We start from the raw sequence: 22,410 nt of genomic DNA on the forward strand, positions 1-22,410 counted from the left end.
GAATGGCATCACATTCCACCAGTGGTTACTTATTTGTTTGTGTGCCTCTGTTGCACGGCTGCTACCTGGTTTTCTTTCCACACCTTTACAAATTTTTTGCAGTGCAGGCAGCAATTGAGTAGATGACCATTTGTGTTTTTTACTTTTTTGATTATGTTCTTGTTTCTCCTCCCTCCCCTCGGCACTGCTAAAATTCTTGTCTTGTGCAGTTCATTGTATTTCGAAGCCTCTACAACTTCATACCCATCATACGGCTCTCCTGTCCATAACATGGCACCCTATGTCACTCTGTGTCCTTCACTGCACCTGTGCATGGTTCTTATGTGTAGTGTACTTCTATTGAGTAGGCAGACTGACAGGTATCTTACATGCTCCTCCATAGTTCTCTATGTTACCGGCAGGAGAGCCATCTGTCTGGTATGTAAGGATGGTTTATTGAGGGGAGGGAGTTTTGTGAATTTAAAAATGGCTGTTGCAAATACACTGCTCAAAAAATAAAGGGAACACTTAAACTACACAATGTAACTCCAAGTCAATCACACTTCTGTGAAATCACACTGTCCAGTCAGGAAGAAACACTGATTGACAATCAATTTCACATGCTGTTGTGCAAATGGAACAGACAACAGGTGGAAATTATAGGCAATTAGCAAGACATCCCCAATAAAGGAGTGGCTCTGCAGGTGGTGACCACAGACCACTTCTCAGTTCCTATGCTTCCTGGCTGATGTTTTGTTCACTTTTGAATGCTGGCAGTGCTTTCACTCTAGTGGAAGCATGAGACAGAGTCTACAACCCACACAAGTGGCTCAGGTAGTGCAGCACATCCAGGATGGCACATCAGTGCGAGCTGTGTCTGTCAGCGTAGTGTCCAGAGCATGGAGGTGCTACCAGGAAACAGGCCAGTACATCAGGAGAGGTGGAGGAGGCCGTAGGAGGGCAACTGCCCAGCAACAGGACCACTACCTCCACCTTTCTGCAAGGAGGAGCACTGCCAGAGCCCTGCAAAATGACCTCCAGCAGGCCACAAATGTGCATCTGTCCACTCAAATGGTCAGAAACAGACTCTCTGAGGTGGTATGAGGGTCCCAGGTGGGGGTTTGTGCGTACAGCCAAACACCGTGCAGGACGTTTGGCATTTGCCAGAGAGCACCAAAATTCACCACGGCAACCCTGTGTTCTTCACAGATGAAAGCAGGTTCACACTGAGCACATGTGACAGACGTGACAGAATCTGGAGACGCCGTGGAGAACATTCTGCTGCCTGCAACATCCTCCAGCATGACCAGTTTGGGGATGGGTCAGTAATGGTGTGGGGTGGCATTTCTTTGGGGGGCAGCATTGCCCTCCATGTGCTTGCCAGAGGTAGCCTGACTGCCATTAGGTACCGATATGAGATCCTCAGACTCCTTGTGAGACCACACGCTGGAGCGGTTGGCCCTGGGCCCCTCCTAATGCAAGACAATGCTAGACCTCATGTTGCTGGAGTATGTCAGCAGTTCCTGCAAGAGGAAGGCAGTGATGCAATGGACTGGCCCGCCCGTTCCCCAGACCTGAATCCGATTGAGCATATCTGGGAAATCATGTCTTGCTCCATCCACCAACGCCATGTTGCACCACAGACTGTCCAGGAGTTGGCTTTAGTCCAGGTCTGGGAGGACATATCAACAGGAGCATGCACAGGCATTGTAGGGAGGTCATACAGGCACGTGGAGGCCACACACACTACTGAGCCTCATTTTGACTTGTTTTAAGGACATTACATCAAAGTTGCACCAGCCTGTAGTGTGGTTTTCCACTTTGATTTTGTGTGTGATTTTGTTGTCAGCACATTCAACTATGTAAAGACTAAAGTATTTCATACGATTAGTTCATTCATTCAGATCTAGGATGTGTTATCTTAGTGTTCCCTTTATTTTTTTGAGCAGTGTATTAAGTTCCATATTATAGTTATTAATATGTGTTGCCTTAAAACTATAAGAAAGTAGTTAACATCTCACATCCACCTACAAGCTGTTCCCCTTTTAGATGTTACAAGATTAGTGTACTATAAATTGTTAAACTATATGCAGTTTAAAACGGGAAAAAACAAACAAACAGAATTTAAAGGAACATGCCATGATTTTCATGCTGCCTGGACCACAATCATCTGGGTGGTCCCCAGCAGCTTCTCCCTGTTTTAACATAGGGAAAGATGTATCAATCAGAGCCAATGAGGCGGGGAGAAGCCACTAGGGAAGGCAAGAATGAGGCAGCATGAAAGTGATGACATGTTCCCTTAAATGATAGAAAGTGTTCAAGTGTGTGTATATTGTTCTTGTAGTACAGGTATTCCACTGCTGTCTGAACAGAAGGGTCTGCCTTCATGCTGCTTTATCAGTGCTGAGGTTGTGCATTGGCTGGTCAATAACATAAGCTGGGTACAGAGTCAAGTGATGGCCATGGACATCATGCAAGTAAGACACCTTTTGTTTTATTGCAACAAGTACTGCAATTTTGGATAGATTTATTTATCACAGCTTCTTTTCTAAATATTGCAGAAAATGCTAGAGGAACAGTACATAATGCATGCTTCTGGAGAAGCCCTAAGAACCTTCATCTATGGATTTTACCTTTATAGAATTTCTCCTGAAAAAGATACGGACAAAGGTATGAACATGTGCATGGTAATAAATCTATAGCTGATTATACTAGACGTGTTATGTCTACCTCAATACGCTGGAATAGTTTTAAACCCTGTAAAAACTGTCTTTTCTTTGCCATAGCTGCACCAAACCTGACACAACCGAGCACCTGGCATTCCGCTGCAATGGAAGATTTTACTGCTTTCCAACGGAGATGGTTTGAGGTGGCACTAGTGGAAGAAGAGCTACTACATTCAGAAATTCCACCATTTTTGTTACCTTGGTTGCCCAGTCGGCCTGCATCATATGCAAGTAGGCACAGCTCTTTCAGCCGCAGCTTCGGAGGAAGGAGCCAGGCCGCAGCGCTGCTAGGTAGCTGCCCATAGAGGGCAGAGGAGCTGATGGAGTGCCAGGTCCAAGAGAATGATCTCCTATGGACTGGCTGTGGCCTTAATATGTGGCACAGCTAACATAAACCTACTTTTATTATATTATATTGTGTCATTTCTAAAATAATTCTAGCACTAGTGCTATGGCATGGCAGCATCAATATCTCATTCGAGATTCATGATCTGTTGAGTTTAAAAGATTAATATAATCTTTGCAAAGTCAAAAAATGTATCACAACAACTTTTGCAAGGATTTGGCTTTGCAGTAAAGGGTTGATTTATTCTTCTTCTGTCTTTGTCATCCAGTATATTTCAGGTTAAACCTAATCACTATCCTTTCTACATGGTCTGTTATATCACGTAACTATTGAAGGAAGGCAAACTAGACTAAGACCTTCAACATTACTGTGTCCATGTGACATCATTGGTTCCCCTCTTGGTTAACTGGCTATAATACCATCTCCAGTAAGCTCCTCCCCACTGGGTATCATATAACCTGCATGCAATTCATTCCTCCAGAGTGTTGGAACAAGCTCTGTTACCAGTCGCCTCACACTCCTACTTCTGGGTGTTTCTCCCGTATGAATATGGGGGGAGATTTATCAAAACCTGTCCAGAGAAAAAGTTGCGCATAGCAACCAATCTGATCGCTTCTTTCATTTTTCAGAGGCCTTTTCAAAAATGAAAGTAGCGATCTGATTGGTTGCTATGGGCAACTCAGCAACTTTTCCTCTGGACAGGTTTTGATAAATCTCCCTCATGATGTTTTTGATTCAGACGATTGATTTTGAGCTGGGAATAACAATGATAACCTATGGGCTGGCTTCTGTTCTGCATGCTTGCTTTTATTAGTGCATGCTTTAGAGAGTAAGCTGCATGTAGCATTTCACATCTTGCCTTTAACTGATTTCCTTTATTTTTTAAGTGTTTTTTTTGTGTTTGTTTTTTTTAGACATCAATAGACTGTTTCACCAAAATAAAATATGAACTGATCTCCTCTGTCTCTGCCTTGTATAGCTTCTACCGTACCAGAACAGAGGACTGTAACTTTGGATGTGGATGTAAACAACCGTACTGACCGGCTGGAGTGGTGTAGCTGTTATTACCATGGAAATTTCTCCTTGACTGCTGCCTTTGAGGTTAAGCTACACTGGATGGCCGCAACAGCTGCTGTGCTTTTTGAAATGGTGAAAACATTGACCTGGGCATAAAGGTCTCCTTCCCTTTATCATATATTCCAGCCATTATTTATTAAATTTAATCTTTCATTTATTTTTTCCCCTGTAGGTGCAGGGTTGGCACAGAAAGGCTACTTCTTGCGGTTTTCTACTCGTGCCCGTTCTCGAGGGTCCATTTGCTTTACCAAGTTATTTGTATGGTGATCCACTGAGAGCTCAGCTCTTCATTCCTCTCAACATTAACTGTTTGCTAAAAGCAGAGAGTGACCATCTCTTTGAAGGTATGTAATAGCAGTGTAGCATTGCATATATGTTTATTCATGCATGCATATAACATTGATCATCTCTTAGCATGTACAATAGTTTTATTTTTCCTTGTGAAGTGTTTTATTACATCATTCAATCCCAGTTTCACATAAAATGTTTATGTTCATGTTTGTGTCTGTATTATGGCTGTTAATTCCGACCCGAACTGTCAGTTCAGTATATGTGTGGCATACTAGCATGTCAGAAACTTTTCAGAGCACCACCTCCTTTTTAAAAGAAAGCGGTCAGCTGTTCACCCACACTAAACCCGATACACCGGGTTATAGTGTGGGTGAACAGGAGACCAATTTGGGATTTCTGACCTATATACGTACCTGCAGTCCAGTGCAAGATCCCTCAAGTTTGGCTGCTTCCTGTGCTGAATTGCGCTCTGGAGGCGGGCCCTCCGGCTGGATTTGAATATTCATCGGCGCTGATCACGTGAGCACTTGTGCCTACTGAGCGCTCACATGACCACTTGTGCCTACTGAGCGCTCACATGACCATTGCCGATGAATATTCAAATCCAGCCGCCGGGCCCGCCTCCAGCTCGCAAGAAGCCGAATTTCAGAAGGACCGAGCGCCGGACTGCAAGTACGTATATAGTTCAGAAATCCCGCTGTGGTCTCCTGTTCAACCACACAATAACCCGGTGTATTGGGTTTAATGTGAGTGAACGGGTTACCGTTTTCCTTTGCCTTAAAAAGGAGGGTCTCTGAAACGCTGCTGATGTACTAGTATACTGGACTCTATCCAAGCAACCATGTGTAATCTGAAAAAGAAAAGCCTACTGAAATGCAATGGATTTTCCCTAGCCGTAAGGGGAAGTCAGTAATGGCTGATGTATTGCCAAGAAATTTCTGTGACTAAAAATCAGCTCCATAAATGTGAATAAGGTTGTTTCTGCAGCATATGATTGGATTGCAAGTCCCTTACAGATGAAAGGAACATTTACAGAATTTCTGGAATTAGTGGAATTTGAATATACTTTGATACTGAACTGTAACAGGGCAATGCAGAAATAGTCTGATTTTAAACATTGACTTAAAGCACAATTTCCATTGACAAATTTAGCTTTTCTCTGTTAAATCACACAAAATAATTTTTGTATTTTTATACATTATAAAATGAACCAAGGTGTAAATACTGCTGGTACATACTTTTTGGTGCCTTCTCATGGGTTTATTGCCTCTAGAGTTTCACTTGAGCAGAAGCTCATGTTAGTTTACAAATTCTTATGGGGTACATTCACACGTATAGGATCTGCTGCATATTTTTGTGAAGCTGATTTTGCCACACATTGAAGTAAATTGGTAGCAAAATCGGCTGCACAAAATATGCTGGAAATATATGCAGCAGATCCTGTACGTGTGAACGTACCCTTCGGGTGCGTTCACACAAGCGTATTTTCTGCTGCAGATGCAGCATGCAGATGATCAGCAGATTTTGCTGCCCATTGAGGATAATGGGCAGCAAAATCTGAAGCAGCGAATCTGCAGCAAAAGTACACACGTGTGAACCTACCCTTAGGGCTTGTCCACACAAGAGCATTTATTTACCCTGCATCGTGTTAGAAAGGGAGCGGGCTCTCCCCGGCTGTCCACAGGAGACTTTCGGCTGCGGAATTTCCACCGCAGACCCTATTGACTTAAATGGGGCTTGCTTCGGATTTTCCACACCGGAAATTCTGCAGCCAAAAATCTCCTGCGGACAGCTGCAGAGAGCCCGCCTCCTTCCTAATACGCAGAGGGAAACCCGCAAATAAATCCGCTTGTGTGAAGAGCCCTCAGGATGCGTTCACATGTGCATATTTTCTGCTGCAGATTTGCTTCAGCAGATTTTGCTGCCCATTGAAGTAAATGGGCAGAAGAATCGTCAGCAAAATTACGCACATGTAAATGCACCCTTAGGCTTCCATTTTTGGCTTCACGGATGCACAGCTGACACACACAGAGTTACAGCAGAGCGAGCTGCTGCAGCCATTGTTCTGTGTGTCAGCTCGTGACTGCGAATTTCCCGCCGGAAGTCACAAATGGACACACAGAGCTACGACAGCAGCAGCAAGGAGCTTGCTCTGCTGTAACTCTGTGTGTGCCGTCAGCACATCTGCGGCATCAGATACGCTGAGGATGCGCTCCCATGTGAATGTACCCATAGGCTGGTTTGCACAATAGCAGGAGTCACTCTAGCACCTGCATACAAAAGAATCCAGGACTGAAATCTTGACGTGTGTCTACAATCTCTAAATGCGTTAGGTGGATGTTGTTAAAGGAAAGGGGTACCATAACAAGTGTGACAGCAATTTTATTTCTAATGAATTAAATAAAAATAAATTGTTCTGTTGCCAGGATCGGACATGCTGGGAGTTGTAGTTTTGAAACATCTGGAGGTCCGCAGGTTGAAGACCACTGCGGCCTTCGACATCATCCAGACCCCTCCTCACCCCCTTTAGTTTTGTACTCTCCTCCACTAGGCGGGACGTTAGGGTACGCTGGTCCGGGCCATCTGTGCTGCAGGGACCGTTCGGTGGGGAGGGATAGTCGTTCCGGGCTGTCCATCTTCACCGGGGGGGCCTCTTCTCTGCGCTTCGGGCCCAGAATAGAGACGTTGCCTTGACGACGACGCACAGGGACGTTGCTCATGAACGTCCCTGTGCGTCGTCGTCAAGGCAATGTGACTATTCCGGTGCCGGGCCCCCCCGGTGAAGATGCACAGCCCGGAACGACTATCCCTCCCCACCGGACGGTCCCTGCAGCACAGATGGCCCGGACCAGCCCACCCTAACGTCCCACCGAGCGGAGGTGAGTACAAAACTAAAGGGGGTGAGGAGGGTGGGGGGGGGGTCTGTATGATGTCGAAGGCCGCAGTGGTCTTCAACCTGCGGACCTCCAGATGTTACAAAACTACAACTGACAGCATGCCCGGATAGCCGATGGCTGCCCGGGCTTGCTGGGAGTTGTAGTTTTGAAACATCTGGAGGTCCGCAGGTTGAAGACCACTGAGAGTGGAGAGTTCACTCGAGTATAAGCAGAGGGGGGGGCGTTTTCAGCACGAAAAATCGTGCTGAAAAACTCGGCTTATACTCGAGTATATATGGTATCTATTAAATGACCTCAAGGGAAGATCTACATAAGAGTTAAACGGAATCTGTTATCATCATTACCTGCACTAAAGTATTGGTATAGGCTTTTAGGGTGGGTGACGCTGATGACAATGGTACTTACTGTTTGAAGATCGGTGGCTTCATTCTTTTATTCTTTTTCTTCGTAAGCAAATTAGCTAGCTCGGTGCACCCAGGGCATTCCCAAGCTGACCGGAAGTCTGTCTTGAATCTTTAGAGTAAACTCCCTCCTCCCCTCTGCTGATCCCCTCCTTTATATTGCCCGTCAGCGACGATTAAGCTTGCGCGGCCACAGGCAATGTGTAGCAAAATTTGGATAAAGAGATTTAACTGAAGATGGAGGATGTTTACTCTTAAGATCCAGAATGAATGTCACGGGACACTCAATGGAGAATAAAGACAAAAAGAAAACCACACAAGGCGCCTAGTGTGTTATCCCAATATTCCAAATATTTAAAAAGCTGGTATTGTGCTCACCTTGAGCGTTATATATATGCGCATATCACCCAAATATGTTGGTACAGGGGTCTAGTGACTTCCTAGGAGTGCTGCGGTGCCGTAGGGATGTGAAGACAGACTTTAATCCATCCAGGAGTAGAGCAAAAAGAAACAAAATGATCCCTCTCTAGGCGCTGCTTCTCCTGATGGATTCACACAGAAAAGGTTGTCAGATAAAGGTATTCTTTATTGACCAATGACGCGTTTCGGGTTTTAACTTTCCTCAGATTGGCATAACAATACACGAAAAGGTAGGATATTTATACACTAAAAGCCCACCAAAGATTTGGTAGGTGAGACTAAAAAAGGGGAAGGAGTTACATGTTCGGGTAAAGTCACGTGATGGGGAACATGTGCGGTGATAAATCTATTGCATTATTATAAATTTGATGAAAAGTGGGGTCTGTTTAAGTTAGAACATTGAGGTGATGAGAGAGTTAACTTATAAAATATGCAGTATTCGTGGGGTAGCAGGATGTCAGTCTTTGCAAGAGGTGTTGGAGATGAGGCTTGCACCGCACGTAGGTAGTTGTGCGAAGTACGTCAGGATTCTCTGTGGAACTGTAAACAAGGCTTGCAGGACATGTAGAGGATGAGGTAACTGTTCTCCAGATGATAGACTTGCGAGACCCCACTTTTCATCTAATTTATAATAATGCAATAGTTTTATCGCCATACATGTTCCTTATCACGTGACTTTACCCAAACATGTAACTCCACCCTTTTTTTAGTCTCATCTGCCAAATCTTTGGTGGGCTTTTTAGTGTATAAATATCCTACCTTTTCGTGTATTGTTATGCCAATCTGAGGAAGGGTAAAACCTGAAACACGTCATTGGTCAATAAAGAATACCTTTTATCTAACAACCTTTTCTGTGTGAATCCATCGGGAGAAGCAGCGCCTAGAGAGGGATCATTTTGTTTCTTTCTACGGTGCACTCAAGGCTTGGAAACCCCACAGATGCACCAAGGTACCTAATGAAAAAAAAATAAGGACAGAAGCCACAGATCTTCAAATGGTAAGTACATTGGTCAGCAGCATCACCGCACTACAAGTCTATACCAATAGGTTAGTGCGGGTGATGCTGATGGCAGATTTTCTTTAAATGGGCACTGTCGTTTCACGGGTGATGCTGATGGCAGATTTTCTTTAAATGGGCACTGTCGTTTCAGTCAACTTCCCTCCATGTAATAGCTCATGTGATTCCTAACCGATTTATAAATCACTTTATTAACTAAAAATGAATCCTTACTCCAAATAACAGCGCTGTACTCGTGTATCTCCGGCTTTGCCGTAGTGATGACGTGTTGACCCCTGCTTTGCATATGGGGAGAGCCGGAGCGCCTCGCAGGAGATCGCGGGGGGTCCCAGTGGTCGGACCCCCACCATCAGACACTTATCCCCTATCCTTTGAATAAGAGATACATTTTCCTACACTGCAGTACCCAGTTAAGAACTATTGCAGATACATATTAAGAAATCATATATCTTTATATTTTATAACCAGTAAGGATGAATTTAGATACATTTTCTTTTTGTAAAACATTAAAAGGTGTTAGTGTTTTAAATCCGTAGAAAGACTTCATTCCTCCAACTAGTCAGAGTAGCTGTAGGGCTGATTTGGTGTGTCTGCTGACCATGTTCTTCAGGATCAGATAAAGAATGGGTGTAACTGTACCAGTACCACAACTGTATGGAACACTGCCAAAAAATATTGCTTGTTTTTGTTTTTCTACTGTACATTTTAAATACATTTATATTTATAAAATGCGCTCCTCAACATTGAAATTGCAACACAAAGAAGGAAAAGTTGTGGAATTATGAAAAACAGAAGACTGCAACTTTCTTGATTTGTGTAACAATGATATTAGAGTATTCTGTAATACAGGCACATTTCTGTATTCATATTCCAGCTTCTAGTCCCAGTCTCGGACTGCAGGTTTAATGGCTAGAACTGACAGGATCCTAGGGATCTACAATGTTGTCAGACACAGGTTCCTCTTATTGCAATGAGCTATGCAAAAACAAAGAAATACCAAGCAATAGAAGTGCACACCCTCCCAAAGATAAGCATACTTTATTTGATTCCATAAGCCAACATGTACTAAAAACACCTGAACACATAAAACAAACCCTAAGGCTAGGTTCACACTGCGGAATCTCAGGGCAGAAAATTTCCACCCGAATCAGTCTCCTATAGACTGCAATGTGTTCCGCGAGTATTTCCGCCTGAAGAATGAGCAACGCCATTCTTTAGGCGGAAATTTCCAAGTGGATTTTCCGAAGTGTGAATTTGTGAACGGAAACCCATTCACTATACTATACGTTTTAGCAAGCAGAATTTCTGCCTGCAATTTCAAAGCGGAATTGTAGGCGGAAATTCCGTAGTGTGAACCTAGCCTAACTCTTAACCCTAAACATCTACCGTATATGCCGGCGTATAAGACGACTGGGCGTATAAGACGACCCCCACCTTTACAGTTAAAATATAGAGCTTGGGATATACTTGCCGTATAAGACTACCCCTCCTACCGTGATGTACAGTACCTTGTAGTTCCCCCCATATTAAGTAGGCAGCTCCCCCCCACAATAGTAGGCAGCTCCCCCCCACAATAGTAGGCAGCTCCCCCCCACAATAGTAGGCAGCTCCCCCCACAATCGTAGGCAGCTCCCCTCCCCCAAAATAGTAGGCAGTTCCCCCACAATAGTAGGCAGCTCCCCTCCCCCACAATAGTAGGCAGCTACCTCCCCCACAATAGTAGGCAGCTCCCCCCCACAATAGTAGGCAGCTCCCCCCCACAATAGTAGGCAGCTCCCCTGCCCCAAAATAGTAGGCAGTTCCCCCACAATAGTAGGCAGCTACCCTCCCCCACAATAGTAGGCAGCTACCTCCCCCACAATAGTAGGCAGTTCCCCCACAATAGTAGGCAGCTCCCTCCCCCATAATAGTAGGCAGCTCCCTCCCCCACAATAGTAGGCAGCTCCCCCCACATTAGTAGGCAGCTCCCTCAACAGACATACAACTTCCAGCCATATAGAGTGTATGGCTGGAGGCTGTATGTCTGTGTACTGCCCCCCACAGTGTTCCGGTCACCGCTCCTCCGGCCCGGGGTCACAATCTACTGCTATGGCCTATGGACCATAGCAGCAGTCACGGGACCGGAGGAGCGGTGATCGGAACACTGTAGATGACGCGCCGCCGGTCACTCACCAGGCCCCGGCCGGCACTTGTCCTCCTGTGCCTCTATGGTTCTATGCACGGGACGTCACTGATGTCCCGTGCATACAACCATAGAGAGGTGGAGAAGCGCAGAAGGACCGGAGGAAGACCGCAGGAGGACGGGAGAAGGACGCGTGGCGGCTGGGGAATGGTTAGTGACCCTCGGACATCCTTATGTCCCGAAAAGATTTTTCGGGACACAGGGATGTCCGGCATAGGAATACTTATGATTATCTGCCCAAGCCAGCTCCTGTGTGCGGCTGCAGGCGGGGGCCGGCCAGAGCATGTAAAAACTAATTCATGTATACTAAAAACCAGGGTGCCTCCAGCTGTTGTGAAACTACAACTACCAGCATGCCCGGACAGCCTTTGCCGGTCCGGGCATGCTGGGAGTTGTAGTTTCACAACAGCTGGAGGCACCCTGGTTTTTTAAGTATACAGTTATTAGTTTGTACATGCTCTAGCCGGCCCCCGCCTGCAGCCGCACACAGGAGCCGGCCCCGGCAGATAATCATAAGTATTCCTGGGCCGGACCCCAGTACCCGGCTTATAAGACGACTTAAAAAGTCGTCTTATACGCCGGGATATACGGTAAACCCATAATAGGGTATGAGCCAAATAAGTGTAATGTCCTCGGACACAAGTGTTGACCAAGCACAAAATGGATCACGTTACAAAAATAAAGCAAGTACAATCTAAAACTATAACTATCAGAGTTACACATAAATACATCTCCCTAATAAGGTCCATAAGGCTAAGTTTCCACTTGGTTTTTTTTCTGGCAGTTTTTGGAGATCTGCCACTGCAGTTTTTGAGCCAAAGTCACAAGTGGATCTATTAGGGAGGAGAAGTGTAAGCCCTTCATTTATATGTCCTATTCCTTTTGAATACATTTCTGGCTTTGGCTCAAAAACTGCAGTGGCAGATCTCCAAAAACTGCTGGAAAAAAAACCAAGTGAAAACTTAGCCTTAGCGTTTAAACTTTGAGAAATAGACAAACATGTACAATACAGCGGGAACAAAGAAAACCTATAGCCATTGAGGATGGTTCACATAAAAGTTGGTGCTAAGAGACAAGAACTCCACACATTCCATTACTGCAATCTAGTTATTTATAATGTATGTGCTTTATTTATTGTGATCTATTTTGATCTACTTATTTGGTTCATACCCTATTATGGGTTTAGATGCTTAGGATAAAACCCACAGTTTATTTGACTGGGGTTTGAATTATGCACATGTTTTTAAGTGTTTTAGGACATTTTGGCTAATGGAATCTAATAAAGTGTGCTTATTATCGTTGAGAGGATGTGCACTTCTATTCCTTGGTGTTTTTTTTTGTTTGTTTTGCATAATGAATATATATTGGCCTTGGTAGCACCCTTGTAGCACCCTTACAATTATTTTGAGTGTTGCCTGTATTTTGTATAATTATTGCAATGAGCTATGATTTATTCTAAATTGCTGCAGTGTTTCAGAGAAGTCATAGTTTTAAAACCAGTCTGAAACTGGTTTTCTAGTCATGATGGCGGTCCCTATTGTCTGCTTCTGCCCCACTGTGTTTGATATGTCACTTATTATACACATGCAAAAAGAGTCCCTGGACAGGGAGATTCAATCAGGGGCTACTGTTACGCTATGCGCTCCGGCCTCAGACGCTGGCCGTGAGCACATGGTCCCCTTACCTTCTGCTGCCGACGGGCTGGGACTCGCATCCGGGTGTTTCTCCTGCCTCTGCCTCCGCCTCTCTGCTCCTGAGTGCGTGTCCCCATCCCTTAGGGCGTGCGCGCGCCGGAGCTTTAAGATTTAAAGGGCCAGTACGCTCATTAGTGTATATATTCCTCCACCCTCCTCAGTTCTCTGCCGGATCTTTGTTGCATTGTGCTCTAGAGAAAGTGTTCCATTGTATTGCTTTGCCGTGTACCAGATCTCCTGCTCTTGTGACTTGACCTTGCTCCTCTGCCGCCTGCCTACTGAACTCCTGCTACGTCCCTACTACACTACTGTGCCGCCTGCCCTGACCTACTGCTATCCTGACTACGAGTTGTCTCATCCCTCCTGTGCCTCGCATCTCCTCAGCCACCTGTGTTGTCGAGCCGTGCCAGGGGTAGTGACCTGGGTGTCGCCTACAGCGGCAAGCCCATCCCGCTTTGCGGTGGGCTCTGGTGAAGACCAGTGGCACCTTAGACTCCGCTCCCTGGTACGGTCTGAGTCATCTGCTACACAGGTCCAGCGGATCCACATACACCGGAGTTCCTGTCTTCAGAAACGTGAGTGTTACAGTAAGATCCGGCCTTGGATCCCGCTGAGGAACCCCTGCCTGAAGTTGCGGATCTTTCCTCCGTTGTGATACGTCAGTCACAGCAGTTGACCCGACAGGCGCAGCAATTTTCTCAACTTGCAGCCATGATGCAACAGCTTTTGGCCTTGCAACAGCAGCAGGTACCACAATCTGGCCCACTCCCTCCTCCAGCTCCTGCAGTCTCTTCTGGCTCCCAGCTGCACCTGCCTTTGCCTTCCAAGTATGATGGGGATTCCAAGTCATGCAGAGGCTTTGTTACACAGTGCTCCATGCATTTGGAGCTTATGTCTGAACTGTTTCCAACTGAACGTAGTAAGGTGGCCTTTGTCATTAGTCTACTTTCCGGAAAAGCCCTGGCTTGGGCTACACCCCTTTGGGATCGTGGTGATCCAGTATCCTCCAATTTGTCGTCATTCTTGGCAGAATTTCGCAGTGTCTTTGAGGAACCCGCATATGCCTCTTCAGCTGAGACTACATTGCTGAACCTCTGTCAAGGGAATTCTACTGTTGGTGACTACGCGGTTCAGTTCCGCATTCTATCCTCTGAACTTGCCTGAAATGAAGAGGCCTTGTGTGCCACATTTAAAAAAGGACTGTCAAGCAGGATTAAAGATGCCCTTGCAGCACGAGATCCTCCATCTTCTTTGACTGAACTTATCCACTTGGCCACGCGCATTGATATGCGTTTTGCTGAAAGACTGGAGGAATTGCGCTTTGAGAGGGAATCTGCCCACTTGACACCTGTGTTCCAACGTCCACCTCTTCTGTCTCTTGCGCCTCTTGCCAAAGATGTTATACAAGGAGATCGTTCTCGTCTTGCGCAACAGGAGAGGTCAGGACGACGCAATGAGAATTTGTGTTTGTACTGTGCTAGCCTGGAGCACTTACTCAAGGACTGTACAGTTCGCCCGCACCTAGGGTATGTGGGAGAGGCGACCCTGAGTGTGAATACTACCTCTCCACGCTTAACTATTCCTGTACAAGTCTTCACTTCAGCCAAGTCTTCCTTCAGCGCTCCAGCATTTTTGGACTCCGGATCAGCAGGTGACTTTATTGATGCGGCTTTAGTCCACAAGTATCATCTTCCCCTTACGTGGCTTGCCAAGCCCTTGTTCATCTCCTCTGTTAATGGACAAAATCTGGACTGTAAGGTTCACTTCCGTACCGAATCTCTCGTCATGCAAGTGGGAGTATCACATAAAGAAAAGATTGAATTCTATGTTCTGCCACACTGTACTTCTGAAATTCTTCTTGGTCTTCCTTGGCTGCAACGCCATTCCCCGCAACTGGATGGGACAACTGGAGAAATAATTTGCTGGGGACAATCCTGTCAAAATTTTTGTCTCCAACCTGTTCTGCGTAAAGTTGTTTCTCTTCTTCCACCTTTACCTGGCCTGCCGCCGCCTTACCAAGATTTCTCGGATGTCTTCTGCAAGAAACAGGCTGAATCTCTGCCTCCACATTGTCCTTACAACTTCCCTATTGATCTTCTGCCTGGTACCACTCCTCCTCATGGGAGGATATACCCTCTTTCAGTTCCTGAGACCAAAGCCATGGCTGAGTATATCCAGGAGAATCTCCAAAAGGGATTTATCTGGAAGTCCTCTTCTCCTGCTGGAGCAGGTTTCTTCTTTTTATGGAAGAAGGATGTCTCGCTCCGTCCATGCATTGACTACAGGGGACTTAACAAAATCACTGTCAAGAACCGTTACCCTCTACCTCTTATCTCAGAACTTTTTGACCGTTTATGTGGTGCCAAGGTCTTCTCCAAGCTGGACTTACGCGGTGCGTATAACCTCATTCGTATCCGCTAGGGAGATGAATTGAAAACGGTCTTCAATACTCGTGACGGACATTTTGAGTATCTTGTAATGCCTTTTGGTCTCTGCAATGCTCCAGCTGTTTTCCAGGAGTTCTTCAATGATATATTCTGTGAGCTTCTCTACACCTGTGTTGTCGTATACCTAGATGACATCCTGATCTTCTCTTCCAACTTAGAGGAGCATCGTGCTCATGTTCGTCTGGTTCTTCAGCGACTACGGAAGAATCATCTCTACGCCAAACTGGAGAAATGCCTGTTCGAAAAATCTAGTCTTCTGTTTCTTGGCTACATTGTCTCTCATCAGGGCCTGCAGATGGATCCAGATAAGTTGTCTGCAGTATTGGATTGGCCTCCTCCCTCGGGCCTACGTGCTATTCAACGCTTTCTGGGATTCGCTAACTATTATCGTCAGTTTATCCCACATTTTTCATCCTTGGTTGCTCCTATTGTGGCTCTCACTATAAAGGCACCTAATCCTAAATCTTGGCCTCGAGAGGCTGAAGAGGCCTTCTCCCTTCTAAAGTCTGCTTTTCCCTCTGCTCCCGTGCTTACAAGACCTGATCCAGAGAGGCCCTTTGCGTTGGAGGTTCATGCCTCATCTATTGGAGCGGGTGCTGTTCTCACTCAGAAAAACGCCAAGGGCAAGAGTGTGACTTGTGGGTTCTTCTCCAAGACTTGCTCTCCTGCTGAGAGGAATTACTCCATTGGAGTCATGAACTCCTCGCTATTAAGCTAGCTTTGGAGGAATCTTCTATACCTTCAGTCTGCTCCGCGTTTGAACCCCCGCCAGGCAAGAAGGTCACTGTTCTTTTCCCTATTCAACTTCTTCACTCACTTCTGTCCAGCAGACAAGAACATCAGGGCTGATGCTCTCTTCAGGTCCTCTGACGTCATTGGTTTGGACTCCACGCCTGAGCATATTATTCCTCCTGACCGTTTGATTCCTGATGCTCCTGCCGAGATTCAGCAAGTTCCTCCGGGAAAATCCTTTGTGCCCACCAGATTGAGACGCAAGGTCCTGAAATGGGATAATTCTTCCTTGACAGCAGGACATCCTGGAATACCCAAGACCCTACTTCTTATTTCCCGGCACTACTGGTGGTCCCATCTTGAACGTGATGTTTCTGATTTTGTTCGGTCCTGTGTAACTTGTGCCTGTGACAAGACTCCTCGGCAAAGACCTGCAGGACTCTTACAGCCTTTACCCATTCCAGAGACTACCTGGTCCCATATCACCATGGATTTCATCACCGATTTGCCACCTTCTCATAATAACACTTTCATCTGGGTCGTGGTAGATCGGTTTTCCAAGATGGCTCCTTTCATTCCTCTACCAGGTCTTCCTTCTGCTCCGCAGCTGGCGAAGTACTTCTTGTTGCATGTCTTTCGTTTACATGGTCTTCCACAGCATATCATTTCGGATCGAGGTGTGCAGTTTGTCTCTAAGTTCTGGCGAGCCCTTTGTAACCGTCTGGACTTCTCCTCGGCCTACCACCCTCAGTCCAACGGTCTGGTGGAGGGTCAATCAAATCCTTGAGACTTATCTTCAGCATTTTGTTTCAGCTCGCCAAGATGATTGGGTCGACCTTCTCCCCTGGGCTGAATTCTCATATAATCTTAACCCCTTAAGGATGCAGCTCATTTTCACCTTAAGGACGCAGCCCTTTTTTGCAAATCTGACCACTGTCACTTTATGCATTAATAACTCTGGGATGCTTTTACCTTTCATTCTGATTCTGAGATTGTTTTTTCAAGACTTATTCTACTTTAACATAGTGGTAAATTTTCGTCGTTACTTGCATCCTTTCATGGTGAAAAATCCCCAAATTTCATGAAAATTTTGAAAATTTAGCATTTTTTTGAGATTTGAAACTCTCTGCTTGTAAGGAAAATGGGGATTCCAAATATATATTGATTCACAAATGCAATAATTCTTCTTTATGTTGACATCATAAAGTTGACATGTTTTTACTTTTTGAAGACATTAGAGGGCTTCAAAGTATAGCAGCAATTTTCAAAATTTTCACGAAAAATTCAAAATCTGAATTTTCAGGGACCGGTTAAGTTTGAAGTGGATTTGAGGGGTCTTTCTGTGAGAAATACTCTACAAATGACCCAATTATAGAAACTGCACCCCTTAAAAGTATTTGAAATGACATTCAGAAAGTCTGTTAACCCTTTAGGTGTTTCACAGGAACAGCAACAAAGTGGAGGAGAAAAATGAAGATCTCCATTTTTTACACTAACATGTTCATGTAGCCCAATTTTTTTCATTTTTACAAGGGTTATAAGGAGAAAAAGGTTTGCAAAATTTGTAGCCCAATTTCTCTTGAGTAAAGAAATACTGCATATGTTAACGCAAAGCGCCCTGCGGACTCGCAACATGGCTCAAAAGGGAAAGAGCAACTGTGGGATTTTGGAGGGCAAATTTTGCTGAAATGGTTTTTGGGGGGCATGTTGCATTTAGCAAGCCCCCATGGTGCCAGAACAGCAAAAAAAAAACACATGGGAAACTAAACCCCTCCAGGAACGTAACAAGGGGTACAGTGAGCCTTAACACCTCACAGGTGTTTGACAGGTTTGCGTTGAAGTTGGACGTGAAAATGAAAAATTTGATTTTTAACACTAAAATGATGGTGTTACTCCTAATTTTTCATTTTCACATGGGGTAATAGGAGAAAATTAACCCCAAAATTTGAAGCCCAATTTCTCCCGAGTAAGGAAATACCCCATATGTGGACGTAAAGTGCTCTGCTGGCGCACTACAGGTCTCAGAACAGAAGGAGCGCCGCCATTGGGAGAGAGAATTTGGTTGGAATAGAAGTCAGGGGCCATGTGTGTTTACAAAGCCCCATGGTGCCAGAACAGTGGACCCCCCCACCCACATGTGACCCTATTTCTGAGACTACACCCCTCACAGAATTTAATAAGGGGTGCAGTGAGTATTTACAGCCCACTGGAGTTTAACAGATCTTTGGAACAGTGGGCTGTGCAAATGAAAAATTTTAGTTTTTTCATTTTCATGGACTACTGTTAAAAAAATCTGTCAGACACCTGTGGGGTGTAAATGCTTATTATTCCCCTTGTTACATTCTGTGAGGGGTTTAATTTCCAAAATGTGGTCACGTGTGGGGGGGCTCACATTTCTGGCACCATGGTGGCTTTGTAAACACACATGGCCTTCAATTTCAGACATATTCCCTCTCTAAAAGCTCAATGGCACTCCTTCTCTTCTGAGCATTGTAGTTCACCCGCAGAGCACTTTACGTCCACAAACGGGGAATTTCAAATTTTGAGGGTCTTTTTTTCCTTTTACTGCTTGTGAAAATAAAGTATGGGGCAACACCAGCATGTTAGTGTAAAAAAAAAAAAAAATTATTACACTAACAGGCTGGTGTAGCCCCCAACTTTTCCTTTTCAAAAGGGGTAAAAGGAGAAAAAGACCCTCAAAATTTGTAATGCAATTTCTCCCGAGTACGGAAATACCCCATATGTGGCCCTAAACTGTTTCCTTGAAATACGACAGGGCTCCGAAGTGAGAGAGCGACATGCGCATTTGAGGGCTAAATTAGGGGTTTGCATAGGAGCGGACCTGGATGCAAGCATTACAATTGCCTCCGCCACCACAAATACCCTACAGCAGTGTTTCCCAAACAGGGTGTCTCCAGCTGTTGCAAAACTCCCAGCATGCGTGGACAGTCAATGGCTGTCCGGCAATGCTGGTAGTTGTTGCTTTGCAACAGCTCGAGGCTCCTTTTTGGAAACAGTGCCTTACAAGACGTTTTGACTTTTTATTGGGGGGGACTGTGTAAGGGTGTAGTGTATACGTAGTGTTTTACTTTTTATTTTGCGGTAGCATAGTGTAGTGTAGTGTTTTTATGGTACATTTACATGAGTGGGGGTTCACCGCGAGTTTGAGCTGCGGTGGAAAATTTGCTGCAGCTCAAATTTGTAGCAGGAAACTTACTGTAAACCCCAGCTCGTGTGAATGTACCCTGTACATTCACATGGGGGGGGGGGGGGGGGCAAACTTCAACTCTTCAACTTTGTTGCAAAACTTCAACTCTCAGCATGGACTGACAGACCGTGCATGCTGGGAGTTGTAGTTTTGCCACGGCTGGAGACACACTGGTGAGGAAATACCGTGTTAGGTAACAGACAAACTCAGTGCTTCTCCACCAGTGTGCCTCCAGCTGTTACAAAACTACCACTCCCAACATGCACGGTCTGTCAGTGCATGCTGGAAGTTGTAGTTTTGCAACAGCTGGAGGCACACTGGTGGGGAAACACTGAGTTAAGTTCTGTTACCTAACTCTGTGTTTCCTCACCAGTGTGCCTCCAGCTGTGGCAAAACTACAACTCCCAGCATGCACTGATAGCCAAAGGGCATGCTGGGAGTTGTAGTTATACAACAGCTTGAGGCACACAACTATAACTCCCAGCATGCCGAGACAGCTGTTTGCTGTTCGTGCATGCTGGGAGTTGTAGTTTTGCAACATCTGGAGGGCTACAGTTTAGAGACCACTGCACAGTGATCTCCAAACTGTGGCCCTCCAGATGTTGCAAAACTACAAATCTCAGCATGCCCTGACAGCCAAAAGCTGTCTGGGCATGCTGGGAGTTGTAGTTTAGCAACATAAGGAGGCTCACAGTTTGCAGAAATCATTGCATGGTGACAATTAGCTGATGTCACATATGCAGGAGCACTAGGATGGGTATTGGGGGGGGGGGGGGGTTACATAGGGGTCTTTGTGGGCTTGTGTGATGTTTTATTTCACACAGCTCCGATCTCCTCACTGATGTACCTGTACTGAGGAGATCGGAGCTGTAAAAGGCAGTTTTTTCAACTGCCTTTGCTGTGATTGGTCAATGTGGATTCACAGCCAATCACAGCAATCGGGGGGCGGGGCCAGCGGCCGATGCCTGTGACAGTTTAACTTTAGGACTAGTCGGCTCATCCAATCGCGTTAAGCACTCGCTGATTAGGACGAGCCGGCACGTCCTTCGTCGGCAAGTGATTCAGAGTCCACGAGGTCGTCTCCTTTTTTTTTTTTTTTGTATACGGACTCCATCTCCGTCCTCCTCTTCCTCTCCCAGTTTCCTCCCCTGTGCCTGCTGTTGATGAGCTGGTCCGTGACTTCTCCACCATCTGGCAACAGACCTGACAGTCGTTGTCCCAGGCTTCTTCACGCATGAAGGCGCAAGCGGATAAAGGTAGAAGACCTCCTCTGTCCTTCTCTCCTGGTGACATGGTGTGGCTTTCATCCAAATACATCCACTTCAAGATCTCCTGTTATGAGCTCGGTCCCTGCTACCTTGGTGTCCCTTGCAAATTCTATAAAAGATCAATCCTGTCTCCTACAAACTCAGTCTACCTGCTACATTACGTATTCCCAATTCCTTCCATGTCTCTCTTCTCAAGCCTCTTGTAAACCGGTTTTCTCAGAAGAATCTTGTCCCAACACCTGTCTCCGGTTCATCTGATGTCTACAAAGTTAATCAGATTCTTGCTGCAAAAACTGTGAGAGGTAAACAATTTTTTTGGGTCGACTGGGAGGGTTACGGTCCTGAGGAGAGATCTTGGGAACCTGAGGAGAATATCCTGGACCGTGACCTTCTCAGGAGTTTTCTCTCTCGTAAAAGGGGGGGGGGTGTACTGTTACGCTATGTGCTCCGGCCTTACACGCTGGCCGTGAGCGCATGGTCCCCTTACCTTCTGCTGCCGACGGGGCTGAGACTCACATCGCGGGACGCACCCGCATGCAAGCCCCAGTCAGTCACTCTCTGGGAGTTACTCCTGCCTCTCTGCTCCGGCACGCATGTCCCCGTCCCTTAGTGCGTGCGCGCGACAGAGTTTTAAGATTTAAAGGGCCAGTACACTCATTAGATCGGCCGGATCTTTGTTGCCTTGTGCCATAGAGAAAGCGTTCCATTTTATTGCCTTGCCATGTACCAGATCTCCTTCTCTTGTGACTTGACCTTGCTCCTCTGCTGCCTGCCTACTGAACTCCTGCTACGTCCCGACTACGCTACTGTGCCGCCTGCCCTGACCTACTGCTATCCTGACTACGAGTTGTCTCATCCCTCCTGTGCCTTACATCTCCTCAGCTGGCTGTGTGGTCGAGCCGTGCCAGGGGTAGTGACCTGGGTGTCGCCTGCAGCTGCAAGCCCATCCCGCTTTGCGGCGGGCTCTGGTGAAGACCAGCGGCACCTTAGACTCTGCTCCCTGGTACGGTCCGAGTCATCTGCCACACAGGTTCAGCGGATCCACATACACCGGAGTTCCTGTCTTCAGAAACGTGAGTGTTACAGCTACCTTGGCAACTCGAAACCCCATAATGGCTGCAAATACTTCTACATGAGATATCTCTTTTAAGAATAGAGGGCCAATGTGCTTTTCTTTGTGGATTTTTGGAGGTTTTCAAGTTTTATTTAAAACACAGTAGGGAATTTTTGGGGGGGCATTTTTCCCATAGGCTTCTCTTTAGCACTTGAAATACATCAGAAGAACTTATGTTACAAATGTAATGAAAAATACAACAACAAAAAATCATGAAAAAAAACACAACGCAAAATTATTAGGGTTAATTTAATTATTTTATGTGTTTAAAACCACTAAAATAAAAAAAGTATGTTTGAAGAGCCTGTATTAGGGAATGTGAAAATTGAAGGCAACCATTCCAACCCCCTTTTTTTTTTTGTTGTTGTAGGTTTCGAACCAGAGACGTATTGGGAGCGAATGCACCTGTTCCAGGAAGTGATTGCATATCGGTAATAAGACTTTTTTGCAGTTTTTTTTGTCCTTTTAATCCTCTCCCTACAGTGTTACATTACATTTTTCTTATATCACAGATTTGGCTTCATTCAAGATAAATATTCAGCATCTGCATTCAATTTTCCATCTGAAAATAAACCCCAGTACATCCATGTAACAGGTAGACAAAATCTTG

General features: G+C 45.6%; 1 protein-coding gene across 11 annotated transcripts in view; it reads left to right on the top strand.

The window, feature by feature from the left end:
• DEPDC5 (DEP domain containing 5, GATOR1 subcomplex subunit) overlaps positions 1-22,410 on the top strand; it is a 94,868-nt gene that overhangs the window by 68,648 nt on the left and 3,810 nt on the right. For 10 of the 11 annotated variants that reach the window (XM_056530706.1, XM_056530703.1, XM_056530736.1 and 7 more), the window contains 7 exons: positions 2,324-2,456; positions 2,541-2,649; positions 2,766-2,996; positions 4,031-4,200; positions 4,301-4,472; positions 22,171-22,231; positions 22,313-22,395. In XM_056530706.1, coding sequence (XP_056386681.1) covers positions 2,324-2,456; positions 2,541-2,649; positions 2,766-2,996; positions 4,031-4,200; positions 4,301-4,472; positions 22,171-22,231; positions 22,313-22,395 — 959 coding nt within the window. The remainder of the gene's footprint in view (positions 1-2,323; positions 2,457-2,540; positions 2,650-2,765; positions 2,997-4,030; positions 4,201-4,300; positions 4,473-22,170; positions 22,232-22,312; positions 22,396-22,410) is intronic. The other variant, XM_056530730.1, reaches the window with a different exon arrangement.

The sequence above is a fragment of the Hyla sarda genome, chromosome 1, assembly GCF_029499605.1.
Source record: "Hyla sarda isolate aHylSar1 chromosome 1, aHylSar1.hap1, whole genome shotgun sequence".
NCBI classification, from domain to species: domain Eukaryota; kingdom Metazoa; phylum Chordata; class Amphibia; order Anura; family Hylidae; genus Hyla; species Hyla sarda.